Source organism: Fulmarus glacialis, unplaced genomic scaffold, assembly GCF_000690835.1.
Source record: "Fulmarus glacialis isolate BGI_N327 unplaced genomic scaffold, ASM69083v1 scaffold1081, whole genome shotgun sequence".
Lineage (NCBI taxonomy): Eukaryota > Metazoa > Chordata > Aves > Procellariiformes > Procellariidae > Fulmarus > Fulmarus glacialis.
In genome coordinates, this window is record NW_009193201.1 from 110,482 (window position 1) to 125,134 (window position 14,653).

Here is a 14,653-nt window from a genome sequence, read left to right on the forward strand (position 1 = left end):
CGAAGGAAAGGGGGTTTTTTGTTGTTATTCCTCTGGGCTGAGAATCCCAAATCCCCATGATGGGGGTCTGTGGAAAGTGGTATGGTGCTTAGAAGCTCAGGTGCCTATGGAGTCCACATGAAATGTAACCAAACTGCTAGACGATGTACCAGGTTTTCGGGTTTGTGCCTGAATTGTGGTATTACATGATTCTCATGTGGCATGTAAGATAGCTCAGTGTTGTCTTGGGAGGCCTGACATGAGATTGTTTTAACTGTTCGATTTTGTTTTGCAGAGGGTATATAGCCTTTCTTTCTTCTTTTTCTGGAGGCATCCATGCATTTGGAATAGGGTCTTCTCTCTGGAACAATAATGGCAGGCCTGTTTGAAGCACTGTGCTCTTGGCCATTCTTGGAGAGATGGGCATTGCTGTTCCCTCATTCCACCCATTTGTTCCTCTGAGGTTTTGGTGAACACTGGCTTTCCATAAGTGCTGGTTCTAAGTGGTCAAATTAAAGCCTGTGCCTGAATTGAGTATGGGTACCTTTTTAGGCATCTTACTTTCATAAAACACTAAATCAGTGCATAATAAATGAGACTTAACTTCAAAAGTTGGGGAAAACTGCTCTATGCCAATTACTCAGATTGCAATATGATGAAATGCACTTTCCAGCCTTTTGCCTTTTCTTGTGTTTAGATCATTCCTATTACATGCAGAAGGTGGGAAGGAGGAAGAGGGCTTTTTCCGTGCTCATCCATCACCTAACAGTGAAAGAGAGTGATTGAGATCCCAGGCATTGCCGAAGAATTTGCGGGAAGCAGGTCTGGACTTCTACAATGCACAGTAAACAACATAGTCAATCGTGCTCCCCCTCAACATGGGATGTTTTTTAAAGTATTTTTAACACAACTGTGACGTATAAGTATACATGTTTTTGTGGAAACTTGCCTTTTCTTTCCTGCTTTCGGGATTGCTCACATCACGCTCCGTCATTCTATTTATAACTACAGCTTCCCGCTGCCAGTACCATTCCTATTTTCTCTCAAACGCACTGAGTAAATTGTTTTTCACACTTGCTAGTTTTTGGTCCTCAGAATTTATGTTCTTACACAGGAACGCTTCTTCAGAGCTTGAGAATGCATGTTCCTGTATCTGTGAGGGATGCTTTTCGCCATACAGCGGCAGTATCACCTGAGAGGCAAGCTCAGTGCACACAGTGAGAGGAACAGGCAGGAGAGAAAATAGTGTTGAAAGGAGAAGTGGAATTTGAGCTCACCCCATTAGCTGGCTGCCAGTCTTCCTTTCAGAAGACCTTTTCCAATATTATCTTGCAAAGTAACATAAAGGGAATTGAAGTATTTGCTGTTAGCATAAATAAAATTTTGTTCTGTGCTTTGGTGCAAATGAAGTGATGCTCCTTCAAAGACAGTGAGGTCAATACAGGTATCTGCTCTAGAGGGCAACTGAAGTGTGTTTGCTTCCAAGGGTGACTTGTTAACTTTTGGATCCAATAAACTTTAAATCCACTTACTCTTCAGATTGCACATGTTGACTATCCCTGTTACAGGAGTGGTCGGAGACCTGAGGGATCAGTGTGCAGGTGCTGCATCTACCCTAAGCTCCTGGCGTACTGCCAGACCAACTTCTTTTTACACTCCAGTTTGTTTTCTCTGTGATTGAAATGTTTCTTCTTAATATTCCACTTAATTTGTAAATACACTGGATTAGGAACTGCTCATTGTATAGAAACACTGAATAGCTCAAGTTGCTCAGCGCGCCCATCAGAGATGGGAAGGGAAAAATGAATTGAATGGGATGACATATAAGGTGTGTTCCTTTCTCAAAGCATGTTGACTTAGAGTTCTTTTTGGAGTGGGGAAAGAGAGAGGAAAGTCTCTTTGTGGTATGAAATAAGAGAAAAGATTGTCTCTGAATGTTAGTTTCACATTTTAGGAATCAATATACTTTCTAATATACTTTATGCTGGATTCGAATAACCTCTCCCTTGCCTTCCAAGGGCACTAAGTGTCCTTGCTGTTTTTTATCTACTGAAAGAAATGACAATTGCTCCTTCATTTCCCCCTTTGCCATACTCTTTCAGGTTTCTATGGGCACCATGCGACACCGAAGAAATGGCAATTTTGAGAGTTCCAGACTCCTCTATTCCAGCATGTCTCGCAGCATAGACGTGTCCTGCAGTGATGCCGTGAGTATCTGGTACATCCTTGATAAGCTTGGGTGTTGTCTTGGGCATGGGCCCCGGGGGTTATGAATTAGGTCATGTCAGGAGAAGGATGATTGATTTTTCAGTTTTCCCTTTATGGAGAAGTTTTCCTAGGCAGTGACCCTTTGAGCAGTAGCGGTGCTTTGTTGACATGGTGAAAGTCTAAGGATGTATTGTGTTCCTTTTGATCCCTGTAACTCTTTATTGTACATTCTTAGTCACTTCTGTTTTTAAACCCTTTTTCACATTTCAGTTAGAGACAAATCCTCTGTCTCTATAAAGAAGAACCCCAACCTCTTCATGCAACTTGACGGCAAAGGCAGACAACATATAATTATGTTAAACAACTCTTGAAAAGCCTCAATCATTTGCTGATCACAGCGACTGTCTGGCAGATTTCTTGCTTCTGATGGGCTTGCAAGAGGCCTAATGACTAGCTCTTAGGTCCTTAGCAAGTGGTTTCCCCCTCCCTTTTATTTTTTTGGTCTTGCATCATTGTGGCTTTTACTGGCTAATTATGTTCTCTCCCATTTTCTTTGTTTTGGATATTATAGTCCTTTTCAAAGAATGCTTTTCCCCTTGGAATAACTTCCTTTAACTGCTGTTTAACTACAAGTGTTCTGTCAAAATGTTAAACTTAACTATAGCTGTATGTCTTCCCTTTTCATCCCAAGCTAAATCTTGGCTTGCAAATCCAAGCTGTGCTTAAACAAAAAACCCAACTCTCTAAACCTTTATCAGCAGGTGAGAAACTTTTTTTGCTTTCCCAGCTTGCAGAGGCAGATTAGGAATGAATTTGCATTTCCCAAGTTTGAAATCTTCCCCTGCACTTGTGGAGTTTCAAGGTTAACATGAGAGTTAATGGTTAAACAAACTGGAGAGACTTTGTATTCCACTGAGCTCACATAAAGCATGACTTTAGTTATTCAGGTCTCCTGCTGCGTCTTTTTGTGTTGAATGAAAATAGCCCCTACCCAAGAGGACGTTAATGTCGTCTTTTTTTTTTTTTTTTTTTTCTCCTTGGGAAGAAGCAGTGTTTGCCATAGCCTTTTAAGCAGTATCTAGACCAGAGTTAACCACTGTTTGAAAAATATTGTCAGCGCTGCAAGTTATTTGGAAACATGGCAACGCATGCAAATAGAAATGCTCTACAGCTAACCATATTATGCCACTGAATTCAAGTAAGATGTTTTCTATGTGGGTCTTTTGGATTAAAAGCTGAAATTAAAATAGGCTCTCCAGCAACTCTTAGGATATCAAATCTGTTTTGTGTTCAAGATTTTTTTTTAGAGGGGGAAGCCATGCCTTTGCCTCTTTAATATATATTGTGCTTGATAGATATAAAAATATTGATGTCACATATTTTTTGGAATGCCTGCTTGTGATTTTCAATAGTGATTTGTGTCCTGACTCCCATCAGTACTTTCAAGCTGCATCGCACCATCCACTTTGAGAAAGGAGACTTATGAATTTGCACCAGTTTTACTTTGTGTTTAAACTGGCTATGCTGTTTCTGAGCTTTCTCCTGTTTTATGAGTTATCAGAAGTAATTTCTTTTTTCTTTTTCAAGGATTTGGTCAACTTCATTCAAGAAAACTTTAAGAAGAGAGAATGTGTCTTTTTTACAAAAGACACCAAGTCAATGTAAGCAGACGTTTTTCTCTGGTTTTACAGGCGTTGGGGGCTGGGAGCTGAGGGTATTTCTGCCTACTAAGCCATATGACAGGGGTTGGGCGGGGAGCCAACTTTTTGGTTTTTTGTTAAGAGTCTGAATGTAGCAGTGCAACCTCACCTCAGTCTCGCTTGTGCATCTCCTTTCATTGGCGCTGTTTGTTTGGCTTGTTTGCGTATGCTTGGGGTATTCTGCAGTCATGGTCAAAAAAGCTGGAGGTCTGATGGCCGGACAGGGCGCCCTGGAGTGCTTTTCTCAGCTCTAGACCAGTGCTCTCCAAACGATTTTGATTGCACACCCCATCAGTAAAAAAATTTTGAACATACCCCCCAATATATGTTTGTTTATAAACTATGTACCTCTACTACTGTACTAATATTATGTACATTATAAAACATACACAAAAATAACAATTAAAAAAGGATGAGATAAAGATGAAATAAACACTATTTTTAATTTTTTTTAAAGTTTACTTAATGTGCCCCCCACTTTGGAGATCATTGCTCTAGACTGTCAGGAGTTCGTGTAAAAACTGGAAATATATCAGTTTGAGTTACTCCACAACTAACTTAATGCAAAACTAGGGGCCTGACCCTGTCAGCATGCCTTCCAGCAGCTCTGTTAAAGGGCTTTAATATCAAATTTCCTATTTGAAGCATAATTGTGGCAATATATAAGTGCTTTTAGGGATGCAGTACCAGCACTGGTATTGGTGTATAACAATGTATGGATGTGTCAGAGCTTTGCATAATTTAAATTTTCCTTTTAAAGCCAAATCACAAATTCCATGAGCAAGCCTTTACAGCAGAGATACAGCCACTAGGTTTTGCTCTGGCTGATGTTCTCTTAAGATAGGATATTATACTTGCTCTGTATTCAGACACAAGTACTTATGCAATGTAAGTTTGAAGACCATAACAATGCTTTTGTTTTTTCCGTTTTTTTTGTAACCTAGAAGAAAACTGATCAAACTAACGCAGCTGCAGAAGTCCTAATATAGAGCTCAGTAACTCCATTCTCCTCTGAAGCTGTGAGGAAAAATGCCTTGGAGAGAGAGAGAGAGAGAGAGAGGGGGAGGGAAATTAGTCTCATTTCAGAAAGTCTTACTTAGGGTCCTCTTCTGCCATCTAAAATGGGATGTCTGGCAAAGGACCAACAAAGGATGGAGAGCTGGTTCTTACCAGCTTCCTACAAGCCCACTGGGAAAGGATTGCAAGTCATACTTTAAACTTGCTAGGTTTTTTTGTCTATCTATTTTTAAGCTAAGCTGGTTTTATTTGCAAGCTACAGCGGAGTAGAAGAAACCATGTAAGTTTTTTCTCCTTCAGAGAGGCAAGGCATGCTGTGACTTACCTTTACAGCAATATTCACCGGAGAGCGTTACTCAATCTCATGTTTGCAGTCTGCAAGCTAACTATAAAGATCACTGTAAGCACACAAATTATGTCCTCATCTTAATCCTTTTGGGCCGATGCTTCCCCCCCGTATATTGCCAAATTGCACAGTACTGTTAATGGCATTGTTCCTCTTGCTTTGTCTCCCCATCTACTTTTTTTGTGCTGTTAGCAAAATTAACATTGTGCAGGTGTTTACCTGATGTTACTTGTTAACTTAGACTGTAGGGGCCACACTTGCTCCCTCCTGTTGCTGTTGACAATGCTTACTGTACTTGGCTGACTACAGTTGTCAGTCAACCCTGTCTTTTCATAAGCAAGGACCCTGTTTCCATGCCCTCTGAGGAAGCAGGGATATAGGCTATGCAGAAGATTTCATGGTCTGTGCTGCAGCTTTTCCTAGGAAAAGAGTTTTCCTAGCCTTCCCAACTAGTCCCGCACAACCAAAGCGCAGATTCTTCCTCCCCTTGATGCAATTTCAGTGTTGGTGAGGAGGGCATTGGTAGTGACTGCACACCATGCTGGGCAGCGGACAGGGGTGGTGGTGGGGGAACACAGCAAGCTGCCTGCCAAATCTGCTCAGAAACCAGATGTCCATTCCCTCTTGATGTGAATATGTCTTAGGCATGCTTAGACACCAGTCAGGCCCTGGGTTTGCATGGAAAGTGATTACACTTAGTAATCATCTTCGTGAACTCTTCCTATCTGGCTGAGAGCACAAAAAGGGAAAGAAACCATTTGTACATCTCAGGCTAGCAGCAGATGAGGTTACTTCTGGTGGCGTCTGATGTCGAGTTCTGGTTCATTTTTTCATTTCTGTGCACAGTTGTAGGGTTTCAAATTAAGCTGCTGATGATCTAACTTGGTATGTGATAATGAAAGAGGTCACATAGGTAAGGCCCATCCAGAAGTGTCAGCTCATCTCTCTCCATTGCCCAGTGCTAGACAGAAGCAGATTATAGGAGGAGGAAGCATGATTAGATGCTGTTCTCAGCTGAGAGTTGTTGGTTCCTTTTAGCTGTTAATTTGTGATACAGCAAATACAAGTAGAGTCCCACGCACAGCTGATTCCGTAGCTCCACCTGCTGCTTGGCTTGTTGTCTTTGTACAACCCTGCTCCCAGACTTTGCACTTGATGTGACTGCCACGGTAGGCACCCTGTATTCTACTGGCTCCGAGTTTGCTGCAGAATAACACTCCCTGGAAATGTCCTGATTGAGCAGAAGTTTTGAAGGTGGTTTCAGCTGTGAAAAGTTCCTGTCTCTTGTTAATAAACGTATCGGAGCTTACTTTTCTGTGCTCAGGATGATAACCGTGGGGTTTCGTACCTATTCACTCTTCTTTCAGGGGCAACTTATGTAAATGTGGATACCCTGAAAATCAACACATAGAGGGCACTCAGATTAATACCAATGAAAAATGGAATTACAAGAAGCACACTAAGGAACTTCCTACGGATGCCTTTGGGGACATTCAGTTTGAAAACATGGGAAAAAGAGGAAAGGTAAGTGATTGTATTAAGGGTATGCGTCAGGCCCCTGTTGGGTGAGCCATATTGAGAGTCCTGAATCCAAGGCCAGTGGAAGCCCCTGCAAAGTAGGGAAGGTGACGCTATAGTTGATTTTATTCTAATGGGAATGGAAGGAGTTAGGCTACAAAGGAGACAGGCTCATTTCTCAAGCCCTGATAATAGGTAACAAAGAATAATTTTTTCTGTGTTATTTGTTTCATAGGCTGATGATGGGAGTGAAAAGAGGTTATCTGTTTCCAGGCATGCAGAAGAATGGGTGAATGAGGGTGATGCTCAATTATTATTTTTCTTTTTTCATGTAGCTAGTTTTGTTGTAATTGCCCTGTAATACAGTTCTGAAGGTCTTGGGCTAGGAGGCAATAATTTTAAACTAGATCTGTGATGTCTCTTACTGGGACTCTGTACCCTGACTATATCAGTGTGCAGTTCCCATGGCCGTTTTGTAGTTCCTGTCTATACTGAATGTCATGGTGTTGAGGAGCAACTTAGCACCCTTTTACCCATCTTTAGTGGTGAAGCCGACGAGATAAGCTTAAGTGCCTGAACGATCAAGCTCCTGATAAAGATGCTTTGTTCCTGACTGTCTGACTTTAACACCAAGACAAGGCTGTTTTTTTGAACATTGCGCCTTTCTAGTGTGGACTAATTTACACTTTAGAAAGAAAATGGTGTGAGGGTGCGCACCAGTGCAACTCATGGGACAGGAGCATGTGTAACATGCTTTGCCTTTGAAGGTGCAGCAGGATCCATGGGGTGATAACCATAGGGATTTTGTATCTCTAGGGATGCAAGACCTTTCTTTGGAGGATCTGTACTCTTCAGTGCAGAAGCTCCACGTACCTGCTTGCTACTCCATAAAATCATCATTCATGCTTCGTAATGGCTTTAACATTGCGCATGTCATCCAACGCCTGACTACAGAGCTTGCTGACCTATATTCCCTTCCTCCCTAGCTGTTCTGTGTGCAGATCATTGCAGTCTGTGGATGTACAGTGCTCCTTTCCATACAGTCATATCTTATGCTTTGGACTGGACACTCTGAAGGATGTTGCGGGATGTTGGAATGGGGCTTGTGTGCCCCACACCCCCATAGAGTAATTTTGTTTGGAAGGGGTCTCCAGCATTTTCTAGCCAAAACTCTTGCTCAAAGCATATCCACACAGACCAGCTTGCTCAGGTCCATAACCAATTGAATACTGAGTATTTTCCAGGGTGGAGATCCTACAATGACGATAAATTCAATGGAGATGTAAGATATCAGTGGAACTTTAGAGGTTTTATTCTGTTTGGTTCCCCCTCCACCCCGTGTTTTTCCTTGGTGTGGGGACAGTGGAGGGGTGGAAAGAAGAAAATAGCTGGTGTTGCTGTTTCTGATGATTTATACTGATACCGTGTGAGGAGTCACATGTGGCTGAGCTCATCTGCCTCTTCTAAATGACTGATATTTACTGACAGTGCAGCTTGCTTGAGACAATCAAAATAAATGAGGAAAATCAGAGCGTGTTATGTAAATTAATTGGGTTTGGTTTATGCAAAGTAGCAGAAACGAGAGTCATTTGGGTGGGAAGTAAGACTGAAGGTTTTGACTCATGTTAAACAGATTCAAGTACTTCACATATTTGTTGATATGCATATTTTAGCTTTATACTACTGTGTTGTAAGCTGCTGTGTACTTTGATGAAATAAGAAATTATTTGCTCTGTTGCAAAAATTCTGAGTTCTCAGAGCTTAAATGTTCTTTCCTCATGTTGTGTTTCCCTTCCCACCCTGGAAATTGGTTTGTGTGCCCATAGTTGTTTCACGAGGACTCTCAAGGCCACTGTGCATGTTTCAGAGCATGCTTTGTTCAAATGCTGTAAGTCTGCTAATCCATCCCATCAGCACATTGGCTGGTGTTATGTCGCTATTCCACATTCTCATTCCCTATATTGCAAGGCACCTGCTGGTCTTAAACATTGCAAAATGTTTTCTCTCCATCATGTGCACAGTGGGGAGAACTTTAAACCCAAGGAAACCTTAGCGGTGCAGACTATTATCAATGAGGGATGGGAAGTTTTATATCCCGCATTGTATTTTTTCGGATGGATGAATCCTAAAAAGTCCTGAGCAGAAATATTAGATGCGAACAGACCAATAAAATCTCCACATTTAGTAAGTCCTGCTTGCACACTCTTACTTTTGCAGTGTTGCTTAGTTCCTGTAACGTCCAAGGGCATTGCAGTTGCTGTATTTTATGGTCTGGTAGCCCTCAATCTTCAAAAATGCTTCTCCTGAATACCTTTCTGAGTTCAGCTACTTGAAACATTTGGCATCGCCTGTGTTTGAGGGTTGGATCGGTGATTGTTGGGGTGCACTAGCCGGCTGTACCAGGAGATGGCACCGTTGTACCTCGGAGAAAGAAACTGGCTGAACCGAGGGGTTCACCTGCTTGAGTAGAGCCTGCAAAGGACTCCGGAGGTGGCAAGAGTCCTTTGTTGAACAGTTGCTGGAACCTTGAATGAAACTTAGGTGTAACTGAAGTGTGTTTGCAATTATACACCATGATGATGTATGAGAGAACAAGATAAGCTGTACGGGCAAGTCAGCTTCAGCATCTTTTATTTGGTACTTGCTTTATATAGATGAAAATGACTTGTATAGATGAAAACAAGTCATTCAGCTGGAAACCTTAACTGTTGATTGTACAAAGGTAGTCATACACAAGGTACTTTGTGTTATCAGTAGGGTTTAGGAGAAATGCCTTCTAACTACAGAGCTAACAAGATTTGCTGTGGGGATGGCTTACCGGCTCTGTGGAGCAGTTCATGTTTCTGGCATGGGCGACCCCTCTCCTATGGGCGACCCTCTCCCGAAAAACACCCAAGGCTGCATGTGGCTGATGCTTCTGAGAGCAGAAGCTGTGGGAGACCCTTCTCCTGTGTAGCCACTGAAGCCTGCTAGGCTTCCTCTGTGATGTGCTGTCCTGAGCCAGATGCAATAACTATTCCTGGGAACCCGTCCTGGAACAGAAGAATACCTTCTTTAGTTCAAGTTAAATGCTTCTCAAGATAGGACATTTCTTCCTCAAACTAATTCCTTGGTTTTGCTCTCCTGCGAATACTGGGCAATCTATACAAAATCCACTGTGATTCAGGTCAAAGTTACTCCTTTTCATCCCCTGGTATGGATTGTATAGCCATGACTGTCTTCCAAAAGCCCATCACACTAAACTACTAACAGTGATGAAATTGCAAAGGGGCTCTTAAATAGCATAGCAAAAAAGCCAGAGAGCCTTTTACATAAATGGAGAGATGGTAGGCCCATCTGAAGCCAGTTTATCTGTCTGGTGTACTTTTTGGCATCCTTGTACAGTGTTAAAGCTTTACTACAAGTTTGATAAAGTTGTGATGTGTTAACTTAAAATGCTCTTATGGGTATATGTTATGATAGGGACACCATGCTCATGGCGCCTGGAGTCAAATTCAGGCTTTAATAGTGTAATCAAAATAAGACTGTAATTATTAGTAGTTCACTTAGAACAATCCACTAATCCATAATCCAAGCTATAAATAGCTTTGTAACAGTTAAAATTGTTACACTGTAAACATCCTCGGCGTTGTGTTCATCCTTCCAATGTTCCTCTGAATCCCAAGGTCATTGCTCTTGCCTTCCTCTAGTGGAAGGAGGGTTTGGAGGCTTTATGCTGACTCCTGAGGTCTCTGAAGGGACGATTTCAGTACTGATCACGGGGATCCCATCCTTGTCGGTCCTGGTGTGCTTAGAGTTCTTCCTATTTGTCTCAAGACAGTCTGCTTATGCTCTTTCTTTTCTGAATTATACAGTTCTTTTGGTTGTATTTGTTATTTCTAAAAATAGTTTTACCTGACTCACAAGGCTGCACTCAAATAGTGACCAACATTGGCCATTGTGATTTGTTTTTACAGACTGGGACCTCTGTCATTTGGTGTCTGTATTCTTCCATGCCACCTCTTATTCTGGTTGTAAATTGTTCAATCCCCACAGAATAACTATTTGTTACTGTCATAACCTAAAGCAAATCAAATGTAGACAAGAGTTATTACACTGCTAGGCATCTACTGTCACAACTGTATTCAGCTCAGGCCAAAGAGATCCTGAGAATTGCACTCTCCGTTCAGTACAAAGCCTGTGGACTTTGACTAGTAATAGCAAAAATCATGTTTCTGGGGCCACACTATTTAGCTTCTGCCAAATTAAAGATGTACGTGGCAGAACGTGGTAGTGCAACCTGAGCACTGCACTACCCCCTGACCAGGGTGCTGGAGGTGCAGGTTGCAGTTTTGGGCTGAATCTGGAAATGGTGAGCTGGGAGATCTTAGGGCCAGCAGTTATCTTCTTCACTATGCTGCTGGTCTGACAGTAGCACTTTTGTTCTGCTCGCAATAAAACTGTGCCTTACCTCCAGACCTGAGCACTGATCAAGAGAGGACATCACCGTACAAGTCCTAGTTATGGGTGTCTGGTTGTAGGCGGAGGATAAAGAAAGATACAAAGACTTAAGCTCTGATTCATCATCACTTTACCCTTTGTCTACCGGTTGTTGGAATAAGAATGTACATTAGAGAAGAAAATGCAAGTCCGGGTCTGTTCCCAGCTATCACTATTTATCTCTTGCTTATTTGTTTCTCCTCTTTTCTTTCACCCAAGTACATCCGTTTGTCATGCGACACAGACTCCAAAACACTCTATGATCTCATGACCCAGCACTGGCACCTGAAAACCCCTAACCTTGTCATCTCTGTCACTGGGGGCGCAAAGAACTTTGCACTCAAGCCCCGGATGCGCAAGATATTCAGCAGGCTGATCTACATTGCCCAGTCCAAAGGTAAAGACCTGCATAGGTGTCTGTATTATTTTATTGCTGCATAATACTGTTGGAGAGGTAGCAGCTCAGAGGGTCAGCAGGGAAGCAGAGCATTCATTTGTTTCTGCTTGAGTGGTGCACATGTGACCTAACAGTTTGGAAGTTCCAGGGTTGAGAGCTAGTCATCAGGATGCCCATGATAACATAAGGTAAGTTGTGTAGCATATCGTTTGTGTTTAATTGAAGAATAAATGCCTCTTTTGAGGTAAGGTCTTGAGAGGGGATTGGGTTGTTGTATCTTAAAAGAAATGCATTAGGAGGGTGGGTATTCCACTACATTCTCCCAGGTTATTGCATGTTGTCCCCAGGGGCCTGGATTTTCACAGGAGGCACGCATTACGGGCTGATGAAGTACATTGGGGAAGTGGTCAGAGACAACACCATCAGTCGGAGCTCAGAGGAGAACGTGGTAGCCATTGGCATAGCAGCCTGGGGCATGATTTCCAACCGAGAAAGTCTGATTCGCAGTGGTGATAATGACGTAAGAAATGTATACGGGTTGGTTGGGAAACAAAGAGGAGGCTTGGCTGTCAGTTATACAGATTATGTCCCTGACTGACCGCTGCTCTCAGCAATAACAGTATCCGTGCTAGGCTGTTGCTATCAGCCATGTGATGACTCACTTGAGCGGTCAGTCAAGCTCTGCTTGTACATTCTGGTAAAGCAGAGCTCAGCAGAATGCTTTCCAGTGCAATGTTAACGTAGAAGCACATCTGTCCGCTTAGCCTGATCCACTGTGTCCTAAACAATTCAACCTGGGACCAGCTTTTCCTCAATGTACGTAGCAGTGAGACAAAACATCAGGTGCTCTTCCCAGAACAGGAGGAAACAAAACTCTTTTCATGTTCGAGATGGTCGCACACGTCAGGCCTGGTGGGGGGGGCCAGCATGTGTTTTTAGCTGTGGGCTTAGTGTGTCTGTGTGGAAGTTCAGCTGTGCTAATTTCATATCTGGCGGAGTATTAGGGAATAACGTCTTCTATGGTTATTCTAGCTGCTGCAAAATCCCTACACAGTAGCCTGTAGTGGGGATTCACATGAGCTAAGATATGTTGTACCTGCTGCTGCTGTTACGGATCTTGCTCATCGATACTGTTGTCCCATCTGGCAGATACCCTTGTCTTTTGTCCACTAGATGTTATGGAATATATCTAAAAACCATCCTGCCGGATAAAGAAAAGCAGTTTAGTTTACTGAGGACTCTAAGAAGGTTTGAGGGTTGAACTAGATGATCCCAAGAGGTCCTTTCCTAAAAAATTCTGTGAGTCTGTGAGGTCTTGAAAGCAAGTTTGCCACAGATTTAATGTTTCTGGTAGCTGAAGGAAGCATGCATTGCTTAACAGGATCTCTGAAAGGACTAAACTGTTGCAAATAACTTCCACTGTTCCATTGGCCAAAGTGAAGTTATGAGAGGATCATTGCAAATCAGGCCGCTCTTGTAAAAATTTTCTCTGCAAATATTTATGCTGTGCTCTTGTATGGGGTTTCTCTCACTGGCATCTGCTGCTGTTGGGACTGCCAGTGAACAGTATCTTGAGTCAGGAAATCCAGACTCCTAACTAACGAGGAATAGTTGGTGGCTAAGGGTTCAGCTGTCGCTGGCTTGTCCTTGAAGGCTTGTGCATGCTCTGCCCTTGGATCTCTGTTAAACGCTGTGCTTGTGCTTCTAGGGGTACTACTTGGCCCACTACATAATGGATGATCTCAAGAGAGACCCCCTCTATTGCCTGGATAATAATCACACCCATCTCTTACTGGTTGATAATGGCACCCATGGACACCCCACGATAGAGGCAAAAGTACGAACTCAGTTAGAAAAGTACATTTCGGAGCAGGTTATCCCAGGTAGGTGTGGGCGTCGGGTTGCAGACCTCCTTCTCCTTAGTCCTTGCATGCTTTGGGGCTGACGCACAGTGATTTTCTGGGAACAAAAGAGTAGTGGTAGCATTCCTTGGATGCTGAGCTGGAAGGGATGTGTTAACTGCGTTGCATCTTGAGCACTTTCAGGAACAACCAGGCTTCTTCAGAGCAATACCCCTTCCCTCATCTTCCTTTCTGTATGTGACAATAGTCCTTTATGGGACACAGCAAATGGTCCGGTTCAGAAATACAGCCATTCCCTCTCTTCCTGCTGGGCTATCTGTTGGAAGCTGACCCTTCTATGTATTTCCCACCTGGCACTGAATTCCAGGTAGCTGAAGCACAACTACAAAGGAGCTTAAATTAGGCTTTTCCCAAAACATTCATTTGTGAGAGTGATTGATCCATCTGCAAGCTGGTCCTAGATAATTTCTCTTTCAGCCCCTTCTTTGCCAAAATAGAAAAAAATCAAAAGGCTTGTCAGGAAATTCTTTAAAGTTAAAGTTTGGTGGTTGTTTGTTTGTTTGTTTGTTTGTTTTTTAACTGTGTACCTCAGCTGAAGCATACTTGTTTTTAGTCACGACAAAGCACCCAGAATCATTATGAGACTTGGTATGTCTCTTGAACATGAGCTCCTAGAGTTACGGGATTCTTAGTTTTCGTTTACAATTGCAACGTGAAGTCAGAGGTTGTGAATCTTCAGCTTGTGTTAAGAACCTTGCACCTAGACTCAAAATGGTCAAAGCAGTAGGCAAATACAGTAAAATCACATGTTTTGGGGACTTTGGAGCTAGTAAAAATTATGATTGTTAGGAGGAAAAAAGCATCTGTTGGAGAAGGGTGTCTGAAGCCAGCTATGCAGAATGTTAGCCAAAACTGAGTTTTCATTAAAAACAGGAAGAGCTGTTAATAGATTTGGCCAAATCAACAGTAAACTAGTATTGGAGTGTCTGCATGAACTGCTTGGAAATTATTCATTGAACTCAGGAAAAATGAGTTGTTCAAACTGCATTAATGGGTTGAATCTTTTTCCCTTTTTCTTTTGGCATGTTTCACAGAATCTAATTATGGTGGGAAGATTCCAATTGTGTGTTTTGCCCAAGGTGGAGGG

General features: G+C 42.5%; 1 protein-coding gene across 1 annotated transcript in view; it reads left to right on the forward strand.

Annotated features, from left to right (window-relative positions):
* Positions 1-2,096: 2,096 nt before the first annotated feature.
* Positions 2,097-14,653, forward strand: part of TRPM8 (transient receptor potential cation channel, subfamily M, member 8) — a 43,146-nt gene continuing 30,589 nt past the window's right edge. The window contains 7 exon segments of the mRNA XM_009587343.1: positions 2,097-2,186; positions 3,775-3,848; positions 6,618-6,774; positions 11,467-11,644; positions 11,992-12,164; positions 13,353-13,527; positions 14,601-14,645. Coding sequence (XP_009585638.1) covers positions 2,097-2,186; positions 3,775-3,848; positions 6,618-6,774; positions 11,467-11,644; positions 11,992-12,164; positions 13,353-13,527; positions 14,601-14,645 — 892 coding nt within the window.